Source organism: Sarcophilus harrisii, chromosome 2 (genome assembly GCF_902635505.1).
Source record: "Sarcophilus harrisii chromosome 2, mSarHar1.11, whole genome shotgun sequence".
NCBI lineage: Eukaryota > Metazoa > Chordata > Mammalia > Dasyuromorphia > Dasyuridae > Sarcophilus > Sarcophilus harrisii.
This window is the reverse complement of record NC_045427.1, coordinates 612,530,866-612,547,765: the sequence shown is the minus strand read 5'-3', so window position 1 is coordinate 612,547,765 and position 16,900 is coordinate 612,530,866. Positions and strand designations below refer to the sequence as shown.

At 42.0% G+C, this 16,900-nt stretch overlaps 1 protein-coding gene across 1 annotated transcript; it reads left to right on the top strand.

The window, feature by feature from the left end:
* Positions 1-931: 931 nt before the first annotated feature.
* PLAU (plasminogen activator, urokinase) lies at positions 932-9,387 on the top strand. Its single transcript, XM_012553762.3, has 11 exons — positions 932-1,040; positions 1,330-1,427; positions 2,174-2,207; positions 2,401-2,502; positions 2,973-3,147; positions 4,573-4,664; positions 4,836-5,028; positions 5,269-5,417; positions 6,559-6,699; positions 7,044-7,192; positions 8,348-9,387. The coding sequence occupies exons 2-11, from the start codon at positions 1,374-1,376 to the stop codon at positions 8,516-8,518; spliced, it is 1,260 nt and encodes a 419-aa protein (XP_012409216.1). The 5' UTR covers positions 932-1,040; positions 1,330-1,373; the 3' UTR covers positions 8,519-9,387.
* The last annotated feature ends 7,513 nt before the right edge of the window (positions 9,388-16,900 follow it).

The window sequence follows — 16,900 nt, the reverse complement described above, 5'->3', positions numbered from 1 at the left end:
GTGTCTGAGGTCCCGACCTCAGAAAAAGGATTCTTCTTGACTTCAGGGACAGCGTTCTATCCATCATGTCACCCTTTGGAGTCAGAAGATCTGGATTCAAATAAGGTTCTGCTGTTTACTGTGTGATGTTGGACAAGCCTTAATCTCGGCTTCCTGGGAAAATGAGATATTTGGACCAGATGCTCTCCAAGGTCCCTTCCAGGCTCAGATAACAACTTGTGTGTGCGTTGTACATACTGTAGCTTAATAAAAGTTTAGGAGAGTGTTTAGATCCCTGGGGATCTGGGGAATAGGTGCTGGGGAGGAGACAACTAACAGATTAAGGAAGATGGGGAAGAAATTGATGGAAGAGTCAAAGGCAGGGTAGCCTAAAGTAATTCTTCCACTGCGTTACCCAGCAGCCCCTGGCTCTCACCTGTACAGCTCGGGGACCACTTTACTCTCTCAACTAGGAAGGATGCTGAATGGTTCGCTTCTCCAGCGCTGCTTTTGCTCAACAAAACAGTGTGATTTAAGTATTTCGAAGGCTATTACATTCGCCCTTTCCCTCCCCCTTTAGTACAAAGGAGGAAATTGAAGCAAATGATTCTCCCACTGATTACACATCTAGCATGTCAATATTCAAACTCAAGCTTTCCGGCTCTAGCTCTCACGCCTTCTCTAAGCTTCCCGGCCTGTCTCTGCCTCTTAAGTCTCCCAGTCCGCAGCCTTAAGGAAGAAAAGTATCCCTGAGGCTGGGGGGTTGCTCTCCCATTTCGCCGGCAGCGTTCTGGGAGCGGAAGCTGGCGGAGGGAGGGAACAAGAGGAGAAAAGGAGGGAACAAGAGGAGAAAAGGAGGGAACAGAGGAGAAAGGGAAGGAGGGGTGCAGGGGGGGGAGGGATTTCCTTCAGGGGCGGGGCTAAGGAGGCAGTGGAATCCAATATAGGGCAGCGCAGCCTCTGCAGAGCTAGACAGTGAGAAGAGGAGTTCATCAGCACTTAGAAGCGCGCTCAGTGTGAACTTGAGCTTGACCCTCCGCACCAGACAGAGCCTCTGATCAGTGAGTTCGCCGCCCTGACCCGGCGCGCCAAGCCGGGATGCTCGCGCCGCTGCCGATGCAGCACCCTCTCTGCCTCCTTTCGCTTGCCTCGCCTGGCTCCGGCTGAGTCACAGTCCCCGCCCTGCCTCCCCTCCTCTCCGAGGGTCCGAGGACCCGGAGAAGCAGCCGGAGCCGGAGGGGGAGGGGGAGCGGCGAGGGCTCCAGCACAGGGACCTCCCCCGATTTGAGACCACCCCCTGATCGCAGGGTCCCAGTCCTCCTCTTACCCTCACTCTTCCTTCCCCTGTAGGGCTGAGTGCCGGGAGCAGAAGCCACCTTCCCACCCAACCCACCATGAGAGTCCTGCTCGCTTCGCTCCTTTTGTGTGTGCTGACCTTAGGCTGCAGAGTGAGTGACCCGTCGTGGCCCACGGTGGGGGATGGAGGTTGGGGAGTTTTTAACTGAGGGGAGAGGGAGAGACTGCAAGGGGTTAGAGAGCTGGTGGGGGAAGGTCCCGATTAACCCACTGAGATAGATTTCCCCAGAGGGCAATGGGCCATGATTTCAGAATTGGCTGCACCCAAAAAAAATACATGACCCTCGGAAAAAAAAATTGGCTGCACAGTGCCATGTAATACAGGCAGTAAATGCTTTTGGGGTTGGAAAGAATTTAGGGAAGGAAGTAGATTAGAAGAGTAACCCTCCCAGGGAACTGTTGCACTCGAAAAAAGAGAGGAAATTAGGGAGGAAAAACGGGGGCTAAATTCCAGATCCGCAATGCACATGATGGGTGGGGGTTGGGATGGATTGGTGAAAATCTGGAGATTTCTCTATTGGGAAGCGGGGGCGGGAGTAGGTGGATAAGTGTGTGTGTGTGTGTGTGTGTGTGTGTGCGCGCGTGCATAAAAGTTATAGCACACATGAAACAAAACTAAAAGATGGTATATAGTTAAATGTCAAATGGTGTACTAACAGATTATGTGATAAGAGAAATTGAGAAGAAAGGAAGAGCAATGGCAGGGTTAGAATGATCAGGGAAAGCTTCTTGGAGGAGGAAGGATTTAATTGTCAGCATCTCAGTTTGGGGAGGGAAAGATCACAAAGCCCCTTGGAGACCACTCTTACCATTCTGGTTCTTTTTTTTTTTTTTTAAGGCTTTGAAAAAACGTGATTATGCTTCTGATTCAGGTGAGTATCTCCCCCTCTGTAGCTCTCTGTAACCCCTCCCCTCCCCAGTAGCATAGCCCTCTGCTACTTGGACTTCTTGGGGAAGCCACTGGGAAAAGTGTCCTCTTCCACTTTCTCCCATGAATGGGCCCTTCCCAGGAGTTCTCTTCCCTCCCACTGCCTCTCCTGATCACATCTCTCCGATCCCCAACAGATTGTGGCTGCTTGAATAACGGCGTGTGCATATCCTACAAGTACTTCAAGATTCATCGATGTTCCTGCCCAGAAAATTTCATTGGGGAGCATTGTGAGATAGGTACTTGAATCCTGCCTGATCTTTAACACCTGAACCCTGGCTAGGGGGGAGGCTGTCCAGGGATTTCAGCAAGGGATTCTGGTGAGGAGAAGAAAAAGAAAGGGATGAAAGAGGACTGGACATGTAATTTCATTGGTGTGGGGAGTTCCCAGGTTCCCCATAGAGGAAAAACTCTCCGACAATTAATCATTAACTTTTGCAACACAGAGACTTTCACTGAAAGGCTCATGGTCATAGAACCCTGTATGTGTCAGAGACAGGACTTGACCCAAATCTTCTTATCTTGGAGGAAATGCCATAGTAGCATTTCTACTACAAAGTTACACATTCAGAGAAGTAACTAGAGGCAGGGCAAGATGGGAGGAGGAGGCCCCCTTCCCAGTCTCCTACATTTCCTCCCTGAACTGATTACATCCATGCTCCCCATCAAGCTTATCTCAGTATCCCCTAATATCCATTTCATCCCTCAGACATTTCACAAAAATGCTACAAAGGTAATGGACACTCTTATCGAGGAATGGTCAGCCAGGACATCTGGGGCAACCCTTGTGCGAAGTGGAACTCACCCGTCTTATCCTCACAACTGTACCATGCCAACCGGCCAGATGCAATGCAATTGGGCTTAGGGAAGCACAATTACTGCAGGTGAGAAGGAAGTGATAAATACTATTCCCCTTATCTGTCTCCAATCCCACTCCATCCTTCTCAAACTGTCACCCAGGATGTGCTTCTTTTTCTCCCCAGTTTTGTAATCTTTATTCATGTATACAATAAGTCTTTTAGAGAGCAAATTTCTTTGTTTCCTAGCTCACTACACAACTTTAAAATGTATCATCTGTATCCTCTTTGATGGACTCTTCCAGGAAATTTTTCTTATAGACATTTATTTTTGTAATTATGTATCTTATTTTGTATTGTATTGCATAATAATGATTATTATGTATCTTATGCTTCCACGAGGTTCATTCTCTTTAACATTCTCCCATGTCTACTTGGCTCTTTCTTTCATTATCCATATTTTCCTTTCAATTTAGCAAGCTAGTCCTAGGCTCTGGGCCTTTCACACCAACTCTTTGCTGAGGTTCCTCAGGATAAGATTTTCTGGGAAAATCCCAAGGGATGAGGGGCATTGGAAAGGAGGCTGGGTAGACTAGAAACACTTCTCTAGAGCCTAGAAAGACAGATTTCTGATTAGGAGCACACTAACTCACCCTCATCCTCCTACACATTCCTCCTCCAAACTTCCCTCCTTCTATTGAACATACCACTATCTTCCTAGTCATTCAGGTTCCCATCCTCTGAATCACTCCCCCTTTCTTATCCCCCATATCCCATATCTAATCAGTTGCCAAGTCTGCTTTCACAATATTTCTTACATTTTCTCTCTCCACTCATGTAGCCAGCAGCTTATTTAATTGGTCTGCTACCTCCCATTTTCTCTCTATTTTCAATCCATCCTTTATCCCACCTGCCAAAATAATCTTTATGCTATCCAAAGTCTAACCCTGTCACTCCACTATTCAAAATCCTTGACATAGTTCCCCATTGCCTTTGGGGAAAAAATACAAACTCCTCTATCTGGTCATTTGAAGTCTCCCAATATCCGTATCCAGTTTACCCCCTCTAGATTTATTTGACTTTGGAAGCCTTTTGTAGCCTTCAGGAAGGCTACATTCCAGACAAATAGGATTATTTCTTATTCCCCAAGCCCAGCAGTTGTATCTTATGCTTCCATGAGGTTTCATTCTCTTTAACTGTCTCCCATGTCTACTTCGCTCTTTCTTTCATCATCCATATTTTCCAGCTTAGCAAACTTTCTGGAGTGTCCTCCAGTTAATATGTTCTCTACTTCTTTTTCTGGTCTCTCTGTGTTTCTTTACATTGGCACTTATCTTTATGCATTTTGTATCCCACTCCTACTTCCACTAATCAAAAAGTCTGCTTTTTGAAAGCACTTTTTTGCCTTTTCATTGCCAGAGCCTGGTCCAGCCCACTCAAGAATAAACTTTAAATTTTAGTTGGGTTGAATGATATTCCTCCTATATTTCACTTTTTCCTATGTATTTTCAGAAACCCAAACAACCAGAGGAGGCCATGGTGTTTTGTGGAGGTTGGCAGGAAGCAGTATGTGAGGGAATGCAAAGTGCCCCAGTGTCCTACTGGTGAGTGAGACCTGAAACTGGACACTAACCCACTGTTCAGTTACTCTCACCCAAAAGCAGGGAGGTTGGGGATGGGAGGGAAGTGGGACGGATGTGGGGTCCTGCCTAGTCTTTGGTGACCTAGGACTGCTCCAAGAAACCTCCCTCATGAAACCCTGTCTTCCCCCACAGAAAAAGGATTCCAGTGTGGCCATAAATCGATGACACCCCGCTTCAAGATCGTTGGGGGAAACAGAACGCCCATCGAGAACCAGCCTTGGTTTGCTGCCATCTACAGGAGGCATCCAGGGGGGAGCATTACCTTTAATTGTGGGGGTGCCCTCATCAGTTCCTGCTGGGTAATCAGTGCTGCCCACTGCTTTCCGTAAGTCTGCCCACCCCAGAGACTCACAGATTCACATTGCTTCCCTGGCCCATGACTCTACCTGTCACCCAAATAACCTGTATCCCTCCCTCTGAGGGCAATGGCAGGCCCTTTCCCTATAGGGGATTAATCACTGTCCTAAGGGTAGAGTGAGATTAGGTGACTCCTGAGGGCTGGAAGGAATGGGGTCCTCCATCAGTGATTACCAGGTCTTGACAATTTTCAACCCTGTCTCTACAGTAAACTTAAAAGGGGGGAGACCTACTTATTGTATCTGGGCCAGTCAAAGCGCAACTCTGAGTCCTTTGGAGCGATTCCGTTTGAAATCGAGGAGCTGATTTTACATGAGAATTTCAGCACTGGAGCCATCGCTTTTCACAATGATATTGGTGAGTCCAAGAGGGGAGCACTTGGGGTGAGAATGGTGGGGAAACACAGATGTCCTCACTCCCCACAACAGCATGAGGTAGATGGGCTTGGGAGGTGGTGATGGGGAGGACTGAGATCCTGCCTAGAGATTCTTGATATACAACATCAAAAGGGGCATCCGGCTAAAAGTCACAGCAGAGGCAGCTCTCCAGGAGATCCAAGGTTTTTCAAAAGGACCAGCGTTCTTTGGTCCTGGTCTGGTTCTGTTCAGGAGCAGAGGAAAGAGCTATAGAAGAGGGAGGAACAGTTCTCTGCCCTTTGAGCTCACCTGGTAGGGCTTGAATGATAACTGACCTCAGGAAGAAGGTTTCTAACCTGATTTAGATGTAGAAAGAGACCATCTCCTTTTCTGATTACCACCTTTGGCCCTTGGAGGCAACATGATGCAATAAATAGTGAGAGAACTCAAGAGAACTAGATTCTTATCCCAAATCCCATTATGGCTTTCCAAATGATCTTGACCAAGTCACTAAGTCAGATAAATAAGTCAAGAATTATTTATAAAGCACCTACTATGTGCCAAGTACCATGCTAAGTTCTGAGCATACAAAAAGATGGCCAAAAACAACCAACCAACCAAAAAACACAACAGAACAGAGTCCCTACCCTCAAGACACCTGTGGCCTAAGAGGAGACAATAGGCAGGCAATTATGTAGAAACAAGATATGTACAGAATAAATTGGACATAATCTCAGAGGGAAGATTCTGGCATTAAGGGAAATCAGGAAAGTCTTGCAGAAACTAAGATTTAAGGTGGGACTTCAGGGAAACCAGGAGGCAGTCACTTCTTTCCCTGCCTCATTTTCTTTATCTGTAAGGTCCCATCCAGGACTAACATTGTGTGATTCTGATTGGCAGGATGGCCTCTACCTGACCTTCCCTTGAGTCTGCCATTCATAGATCATAAACTTAGATTCCTCTATTTTACAGAGGAAGAAAATAAGATGGATAGAAGTTAAGTGATTTAGGTACCCAGGGTTACAAAGTCAGTTAGTGTCCAAGGCAGGATTAGAGTCCGAGTTTTTGACTGCAAACTCAGGGCCCTATTCACATGTCATGCTCCTCTCTTCTCATTCTCCCCATCCCATGTTTTTCCACAGCTCTGCTAAAAATCCGTTCCAGAACTGGTAAATGTGCGGAGCCCTCCAGAGCCGTGCAGACCATATGCCTCCCCCCAGCATATGCAGATATCCCCTTCGGCAGTGACTGTGAGGTCACTGGCTTCGGATTTGAAGAGCACAGTGAGTGACACTTGGGACTAAGGTGGTGGAGGGGGCATCCAGATCAAGCGAAGCAAACTGGGAGGCTTTGAGCAAGAGAAAGTCAAAAAGTCAGATACTGGGAGGTTGGGAAGCCTGCAGAGATGGCTATGGACCCTTTAGAAATAGATATAGCCAGTGATTCTAGCAGCTATAGGTCAATGGAATTACCCAGGCTCATATTGCTGTTTTGGGGTTGAAGAGAAAGTGGGGACTTTCCCTGACAGAGACAGTGAGTCCTGGTTTTGGGGAGAGAGGTCAGGAAAGGAAAGAACAACAAGAAAAGAATATTTTAACTCAAGCTATTATCCCCACTATCCCCACAGATGACTACATCTATCCAGAATACCTCAAAATGGGAGTTGTGAGACCAATTTCGCACAAGGAATGTCAACGAGCTGATTATTATGGCTCTGAAGTCACCCTGCAGATGGTGTGTGCTGCCCATCCCACGTGGTCTTCAGATGCCTGCCAGGTAAGAGAGTTGGTCTTTGACTCCCTACCCCGTGCCCCTCACCAAGGCTTTCTCACCATTTCTCCTATACCCATCCCTAAGGAGGAGGAGTTTTTCTCCTCCATATACCCTAGACTCCCTCCTCTGGTATCCTTCATGCTTAAAAAGTACAAGGTTTTTTTTCAATAAATATATATTTAAAGGATCTTCTATATATCCAGTTCAGTGCCTGGCACTATGGGGATACAGAAATACAAGACATGATCCTTGACCTTACAACTCTATTATCTAGTTAGGGAGACAAGACTTATACCCACAAAAATAATGATAGCTAGAAGATAGATTATATTTAAATGTAAAATGTAATATTATAGATTATAAATGATAAAGAGATTGAGGGGAGAGAGCAATACAAGGAAGAATCATCAGAGAATGCTTCACAGATGAGGAAGGATTTGATCTTGGGCTTGGCAAATAAATAGGCATAATATGGATGATAGTAAGTCAGCTCCTTGTAGGTAAGAATAATTTCATTTTTTATTTTTTATGGCTGGCACATAGGAGGTATTTAATAAACACTTGTTGATTGATTGGTTGATAGTCAAGAGAAAGGGGAGAGCATTCTGGGTAAAGGAGAAGGACATGACATTCAAAGGAGGAATGAATGTGTCATAGTAGCAAGGCACTGAGAACTTGGCCCAACTAGAGCAGAAGGTTCATGTTAGGGAGAAACAGAAAACAAAGGGTACACAGGTAAGGTAGGGATGGATTGTGGAAGCCTTGAAGATAAGGACCAGAATGTCATAAAAGGCTTTTAACTCTGGAAAATTTCCCCATCTCTCTCGTCTGTCTGTCCCTGAAAGACACAGAAAAAGAGAAAGTGAGAAAAAGAAAAAAATGATAGAGTAAGGCCCAGGTAAGGTTTGTAAATTATATCCGCTGTGTATTGCAATCCAACAGCTGCTTGGAGCCTTCATTGAAACATAGGGGATTTAAGTACCACAAAGTAAATACCATCATGACATGAAAAAAATCAGAATTTTCTGCCATTAAAAATAAGTCTTTGTAGAAAGTCATGGTAAAGTGCCCCTTCGACACCTCACAACAGGGCTGTTCTAGGTAGCAGCTTTGATTTTCTTTCCCAGAAGCTTACCTTCTGTTTCTTGTCTTTCCCAGGGAGACTCAGGTGGGCCTCTGGTCTGCCCCATTGGTGACCGCATGGCTCTGGTTGGTGTTGTGAGCTGGGGTCTTGGCTGTGCCGAAAAGAACAAACCTGGCGTTTATGCTCGTGTTTCTCACTTCCTGCCCTGGATCCAGGCCCACACAGGCCTTTCTGGTCCCATCTGAGAAGACCTTGGAAGCTTAGGAAGGAGAAGGCCATGCTACTCCCTCTTGCCCTGAGTCATCTCTACCAGGCACATTGGACCCCGAAAAGACACTCCGGAGAGATGTTCTCTCTATGTGGGCTTCTTGCCAGGGAACTTGAAGACAGATTTAACCTTCACACTGGGGCTTAGACGCTGGTTATCTCGGACCCCTTGGCCAGGGTCAGAATCAGGTGTTTTAGAGTTTTCACAGAGATTTTAGGCTGGTAAGAGCATCTGGTTACTCACTACTGGTGAATCCCAAACTGGATCTGGAGAGGAAGAGATCGGCTCCCCAGCACAATCTGCCTTCACCATAGAGCCCAAGTCCAAATGTTTACAAAATGTAATTATGAATTGAACTCTGAGATCGGGGCCCTTGGAGTTCATGGGACTATGGCCAGTGTGGAAATAGACATCAGGGATGGGGACCCTAGTGAAATAGTCCAGTGGACTAGTCAGGAAGTAGAATGTCCTTATGCACATGGCTTTGAATGTACCCATCTATGTGGGCATTCAAATGTCCTTTGGTCTTGGGATGTGTGTGTGCACTTGGGTGCTTCTCCTAGCTGTGTAGACAATGGTGTATCCCAGACAGTCCAGGTCTTACCTCTGTTCTCCTGAGGTACCCTCCTCAATCCTTTTATGAGGGGGTCTGGGATGACTGTGACCGACACCGAATGTCTAGGTTTCTTCCATATCCTCATTCCTCTTTGATATTTACCCTACCTGTTTTTCCAAATCCTACTATGTAACTTGAGGGCCGGCCCCTTGCGCTGAATATTTAATAATTATTTTTGTTATTTATTTTTATTTTTGTAGTATCACATGATCACCATCAATAAAAACATTTCTTTCTTCTGAAAAGCTTTGGCTCTCTCTTGGGGAAGGAGAAGATGGAAAATGATAACAGATCCTAAAATGAAATGAGTTACCTCATAAGTTAGTGAGTTTCTCCTTTCCAGGGTATTCAAGAAGAGATTGTATAATACTTAAATGTGTTCTAAAAGGAATATGACGGTATTGGATTAAATGAATTCTGAAATCCCTTCTAACAGTAGAGCTATTTCCAAAATAGAAATAACAGAACCATATATTAGCTTATATATTTAAAAATGAAAAGAAAATGATTGTCACCATTATAGCCACATATCCCCTACTTGGAAGAGATTCAAACTCTTATTCAAGATCTCTGCTGCCTCATTTGTCCAGAGTCATTTATTCATGATTTAAGAGTCCTCTGTTCCTAAAACAAATCAAGAAGTCTGGAAAAGAAACTCAACCAACTCTACCCCAGTACATTCTTCCCTTTTAATAGATGGGAATACTGAGACCCTTAAAGCAAGTCACAGTGAAGCAGAGAGGGATTCTGGGATCAGGCTACTATGCCAGCAAACTACAAGCTGCTTAGTCTCTCAAGGAAAGGGCATCTAGGTTCACCTAGGGAAAATGAACAGATATACCTTGGGCAGATAGAGGGAAGGAAGGAAGCCAAGGAGGGACAATTCAGCCAGCAGCTGGAGAGCTCCTGACCCTAACTTTCTGACATCATAATCACCCCAGTCTTGTACCAGCTACAGAGGATTCCAAGAGAAAAGATTCTTGGGTTAAAGATTTGTTTCAATCAATCAATAACTAGAAACTGAGTTAGGCCCTGTCAAAATCCCAGGTTCCTTTCGCCAGAATCCCTGAAAACACAAATCTAGTATACCTGATGCTGGGAGAGATATCTTACCCTGTGATACTGATGGAGGGATATACCCTTCTCCTCCCCCTGCCCTGTGTGAGAAGGGTACGTCACAATAGGATCATTAATTTTAAGGGATGGTGGCTAATAGGAGGCTGACAAGATTCCTGAATGAACCTCTGATGCTTCTGGGTATAAACTGCAGGGAGATTCAGTACCCTCTTCTGCTCCTTGTTTTTAGATGGCTCACACAACTCCCATCAAATCACTCAGTTTCTTCCCTCTGGCATGAGACTAGAGATGGTCGGGTTTTTGTTATTACTGCAACAGCTTGCCAGGGAGCAGCCAGGGAGCCCAGCCCAAACTGACTGGCTTCTTCAAGTCTCTTGCTAGTATCTCTTCTGGGCCAGGAATCATCCTGTCCAGGCAAGAGCAGCTTGGGCGCCAGGGCTTTGTAGAAATTAAAAACAGGAAATGTGAGCACCAGAGACAGGTTGAGCAATAAGGTAGTAAACTCCCTTTGCAAGCTCTTTCTCAGTCTACTTTACTATCCCTTCCCAGCTGCTTCCAACATCTTGGTTGGCAAATGCTAGAAATCAGTCACTTCCCAAAAGAACCATTTTCTAAGCACTGGCTTCCTTGCTTCAATGAAACAAGGTTCCATTTCCAATTACTATTCCCCAAGATGGGGAAACTGTTGCCTTCTCAGTTTGTCCTATTGTAGGAAATCAGGGCTAAGGGTAGAGGTAATTGGGACTTCACACAGTTTCCCAATGCAGCTCTAGATCTCTATTCTGCTTTGAAGGGCTACCTAAAAGCAGGTAGTTTTGTGCAACTAAGTTCAGAATCTAACATCATCTCTTGTGCTAATCTTGATACATCTTGCTGCAATCTGGATTTCACTGCAACTATTTCCTTTTTCGGTCTCACTCCATTCTCACTGGAGATTTGGTGGCCTTCTCCATTCCTTGATCTCTGATTTGGTCTCCATTTATGATCTGTTCTCCACTGTACCCTCTCCTCCTCCAGAAGGAAATATTTGGGGGCTGCTAAGTTGGATTGTCCATTTGGATCAAATACAAGAGAGATTCGTTAATGGAGTCGTTGAAGTCCCAGACAGTCATGAAGGAATGTTGCTGTGTCATAGCAAATCTGGGGGAATCCTATAAAGGGAAGGCGGCAGAATTAATTGGTAAAGAATAACTGACCTTGAGACTTTTGGTTCTCAAATTTATGGAAGAAGTTTGCAAAAAATGAATCCCTTCCCTCAGTACTTCTCCACCCCCCCCAGAGTACTTAGTCTCTATTTCTCTTTTGTACCTATTACATTCTCCCTGATATCCTAAATCTAGAGGAAGAAGGGACTGCAGAAACCATCAATATCAATCTCATTTTACAGATGAAGAAACTGAGGAACACAAAGCTTAAGTGACTTGCTCCAAGTCATATGGCTATTAGGTAGCAAAGTCCAGATTTTTCAGTGCCTTCCCTCTGCTAATCATTTCTTATTTATCCTCGATATTGTTTGCTTTGTACATGCTGGTTTGCATGTTGTCTCCCCCATGAGATTGTAAGCTCCCTGAGGGTAGGAACTGTCTAGCCTTTACTTCTTTTTGTATCCTCAGTGCTTACCACAATGGGAATTTAATAAATGTTTATTGCATGAATGAATGAATTTAATTTTCTTTTTACTGTATCATTCTAGTTCCTTTTAGGATTGTCATATTCTTCCTGCCCTCTTATGCCCCCATAGAATGTTTTTTTCTCCAAGAGGAGTTTTTTTAAAATATTATTATCTCTGGTTCTAGTACATTACCTGGCACACGCAGTAGGCATTTAAATATTTGTTCAACAGAATATAGATTTCACTAGCAAAAGATAGTTGAAGGATTTTTTTTTTAAATTCAGTGGTGTGAACAACTCTTAGTGTGGAGACTACATCCATAGTTAAGAATAGCAATTTTTTGGTTAACTCATAGTTTTAGAGAGTTGGCTGGGGGCACACAGATGTTAATTTATTTACCTAAGTTCATTCAAATAGGGTCAGAATAGTTCTTCAAAGTTTTCTAGTCACTGTCGCACCCAGCTATAGCCACAGACAAATCTGTGGAGTAATACAAATTTGTCTTCACTGACCTCTTCTCTGAGCACAGGCCGTGTCCTTTCTCCAGGACAAAAAAAAAACAAAAACAAAAATCTAATTAATTCATACTATGGTACCAATGACTTAATAGTTTACCCAAAAGAATTAATAACTACAGATGGAATGCCAAGCAGCAGCGCAGGAGAGATTTTCCTGGCACCCCAAATCACTTTTTAACTTTCCACCTCCTTGCAAGGTCAAACCTCCATAGCCCTGGCTACCCTGGGGAGGAGGCTTCAAGGAGCTTTCCCATACCCTTCCCTCCCATGCAGGGGCAAAGCCTCCCCGATGGTCATTCCAATAACAACCTCAAGTCACTTCCAGTCCTGTGACTGTGGTTCTGACTGACTTCTCCAAAATCTCCCCTACCTTGTGACACATTGTCATTAGTTTAGGGAAGGAAGTTTTTGTGGCTTGGGTTTTTCTGGAGGGGAAAAGGGAGAGAAAGAGACAGACAGAGGAAGAGTCGGGAAAGAAGACAGAGAGACATTAATGGAGGGTTTGAAACCTCAGACAGAGTCAGGAGGGAATGTTGCTGTTCCATAGCAGATCTGGGGGAATCTTATAAAGAGAAGGTGGCAGAATTAATTAGGAAAGAATAACTGACCCTGAGACTTTTGGCTCTTAAACTGGTGAGAGAGAGAGAGAGACAGAGAGAGAGACAGAGAGAGAGAGAGAGAGAGAGAGAGAGAGAGAGAGACTTTCAAGACATATATATATATATATATATATATATATATATATATATCAACAATAAATGGGAGCAGCTAGGTGGTACCTTGCTTAGAATACTGGTTCTGGAGTCAGAAAGAACTGAATTCAAATCCTGCCTCAGACACTTACCAGCTGTGTGATTCCAGGCAAGTCATTTTACTTCTTCCAGCCTCAGTTTCCTCATTTATAAATAGGTTGTTATGAGGCTCAAGTGAAATAACATTCACAAAGCAATTTGCAAATTTTAAAGTGCTATGTAAATGCTAGGTCTTATTATTTATATAGCACTCTACACTTCACAAAGAATAGCACAAGTATCCTCTCATTTGACTCTTATCATGTAAGTTCTCTGAACCTCCGTTTCTTCTTCTGCAAATAGGGATAATAATAGCACCTATGTCACCAGAGGATTAAATGAGCTAATGTACTAAGGGGTTTTTTGTTTATTTATTTTGCAAATCTAAAGGCACTCTGTGAGTATGAGCTATTATTACTTCTATAGCCTAGCCAAGGAAAGATCACTTTAGGTACATGGTGTCACATGGTCACTGTCAGGTTCTGCTTCTGACATCACAAACTGCTAGAATATGACTGGGTCCTGAGTATATATGTATAGTCTTGGTGGGCACAGAACTTGATTCTTACATTTTCCTTTCTGGGATCCATTCTGAACCACTGTCTCCACCTAGAGATCCATCTATGGGATCTCTCCAATATGCTGGAAGTCTTTTAACAACTGTGATTACTCTGTTTTCTTCTTTTGGTCTAGTTATATGATTAATCCATTTCTTAAGTCATACATGATTTAGATATAATAAGGAAATAAAAATGATTTAACCAAGTAATTAGGATTTGTGATTCATTAATGTGAGTACCCCTCCTCCAACACTTACTTCAATCCTTTTTTAACTTAGTGAATGGTTATTGGGAGTTATTTTAATGAAGATTTTACAAGTTTTTTCTTCCCTAATTCTCCACACTGTCCTCCCCACACACACACACACACAAACTCAGCAATTATCATTCTTCCTTTTTAAGAAAATCAATTAAATATTTCATCTGTTTTAACATTATGATAATAACCCCTAACAACTTAATAATTTCACAATATCCAAATCAAAAGAAGTTAATTCTCCAATGACACAATTTTATCATCCTCAACAGTATTTCTAATAGTATGGGGAGAGGGGGGAACAATACAAGAAAATTTAGAAACACAATAATAACATTCACAATGTCATGAATTTAGAACAGGAAACAAAACTTAGTAGCAGTCAGATTACATCAAATCAGTTCAAATTATCTTACATAGAAAATCATTAATCTTATTGATGTGGTTTGAATGCTCTCAATTCCTGGTGGTCAAGAGGTTAGTGGCAATGAGAGAGTTATTAAATATCCCCTTTAAATTGGCTGAATTATTAGTTGCAAAATGATAGTTTATTGTTGGATAGAAACCAGTTTGCTAAGAGACTGACTTCTATAGTAGCAAAAATCTATTGGGAAATGGAATTTTGGCACTGAGAATGCTCAGCGGGTAGGGTCCTAGCAAAGTGCATGGGCCATCTGCAAAGACCTTAGTTGAGGGAAGCTGTTATATTAGTTTATCTTGATGGGGGCTGGGACAGTCAAATTCACAAATTCACAAATTCACAGAGATTGAATTTTTAACTCATATTTTCCTTGAACCATGCTCTTTTAGCATTTTACCTTAATGCTGGACTACATTATAATTTAGTTTCAGATCAAACCTTTACCATATCAAATCAAATAACAGCTAAAATATGTTCTTCTAATAGTCTTCCAAGGACAGAATTTTAATACTGCCTTCAAATACTTTCATGTTACAAATATATTACTGTAGTGTCCATATCATGAAGCATAACCACATAGTGTTTCTAAGATCCTTCTTATCAAATACCTTTTGGTGATATTTCTAATTTACCCAAACAATTAAATTCTATTCTATTATTCAGAGAAGTAATATAAAACTTTTTTTTCTTCCAAATTAAATTTCACTTACATTCATATTGCTCCCATAAATAAGTTTCTCTTTGAGGGCAAGAAGCAAGACAATTGTTAAAAATTCTAACTATAAACTAGATGTGAAATTTAGCCCAAACTGACTTCCCTCTTTTTAATCTATGGTTAAGTAATGTTGAGCAGATTGCAGGGTTATAAGCCGCTTGGGGATCAAGGCAGAGATATTAGTTTAGATGTTTCGTTCCTTAATTTGTCCTTTCTCTCATATAAATCTCTGGCTATGCTCCTAAACTTACCTATACTCTTTCTAACGCCGCCTAAGGCAGAAAAGATAGATATCAATTCTTAGCAGGGATTGATAGAAAAAAAAAAGCAGAGTTAATAATTTCAGCATCATCTGGTTGAGTAGATCCAATCCTGCCTTGTACTCCTAAACAATCTATTATGAACATGGGTTGGAGTTTCATTTTCTTCTTGACAAGTTGTTTGAAATCAACTACAACTAATAACCATACCCAAACTGGGGAGTCTAATATAATTTACAGGAAAATTTCTAATTGCAAAATATATACAAATTCAAAATTTTCTTCCTAAACTGATTTTTATTTAATTTTAATTTAAAAGCAATCAATTAATTAATTAAAATACATAATTGGGTTACTTTTCTAATAAATTTATTGTTGTTCAATTATTATTATTTTATTGTTTATATTATTAAATAATTAATGTTAATATTTTAATATTAATATTAATAAATAATATTATTGAATATTTTATTAAATATTATTATAATTGTTAAAAATAAATTTTTAGTTGTTTTCTGATTTATACAAATTTTTCTCTTTTTCATGAATCCAGGAAAGTTAACAATTAAATTAATTCATAAGTGCCAAAGCTATTTAAGCTGTCAATTACAACCTATTTTCCCCCCTTCATTTTGGAATGTCACTGATACCACTTTCAAACCTTTGTTGTTGCTATTGTTCAGTTGTATCTGATACTTTATGACCCCATTTTGGGATTTTTATTTTTTTTTAGCAAAGATACTGGAATGATTTGCCATTTCCTTCTTCATTTCATTTTATAGATGAGAAAATTGAGGCAAACAAGGTTAAGTGACCACACAGCTATTAAGTGTATGAGGCCACTTTTGAACTTAGAAAGATGAATCTTTCTGGCTCCAAATCTGTAATGTTCGGGCTAATTTTCTGGGGGGTCCTTGGAACCAGCCTTGGCTTCAGCAGAACAATTACCACAAGAATAGTCAGGAATAAAGTCCAAAGTCTTTATTGTCTCCTTTAGTCTCTCAGTCTGAACCAGTCTGCTCCACAGTCTTCCAGCAATCTGACTCACAGTTTGATAGACTGCCCTCAGTTTCTTCCAACAGTCTGCCATTCTGCCAGTCTGCCAGTCTCCTTCACGGTGCAGGAGGTAGAAGAGCCACCACCACAATAGTCAAAGATAGAATGTCTGTGGCTGTCTTCGTCAGTTTAAATACCCTATTACAATTACATCAATTGTAGAACTATTATATCACCATGCTAAGTACTAAGTATATATGTGAACTAGAGAACCATCATTTCATTAATTCCACTGACAACATCTTGTTTCAAGTATACTTCTCCAAAGTTCTGCCCTTTACATCTCTCTCTTTTTTTTTAAACAAGAAAAAAAATTAATCTGGAAATTATCAAAGACCTGAAAAAGGCTTGCACTCTTAATGGGGCTACATCATCTTATGTTAAGATGTTTTTAGAGCATTTGACTTTTGAAGTTTTAACCCCTAATGATTGGAAATCTATAACAAAGACATGTTTAGAACCTGGACAAAACTTGGT

Coding starts and splice junctions, on each gene's coding strand:
- PLAU (XM_012553762.3), top strand. CDS start 1,374: ATGAGAGTCCTGCTCGCTTCGCTCCTTTTGTGTGTGCTGACCTTAGGC. Junction 2,503..2,972: donor TGGGGAGCATTGTGAGATAG/GTACTTGAATCC, acceptor TTCATCCCTCAG/ACATTTCACAAAAATGCTAC. Junction 4,665..4,835: donor AGTGCCCCAGTGTCCTACTG/GTGAGTGAGACC, acceptor CTTCCCCCACAG/AAAAAGGATTCCAGTGTGGC.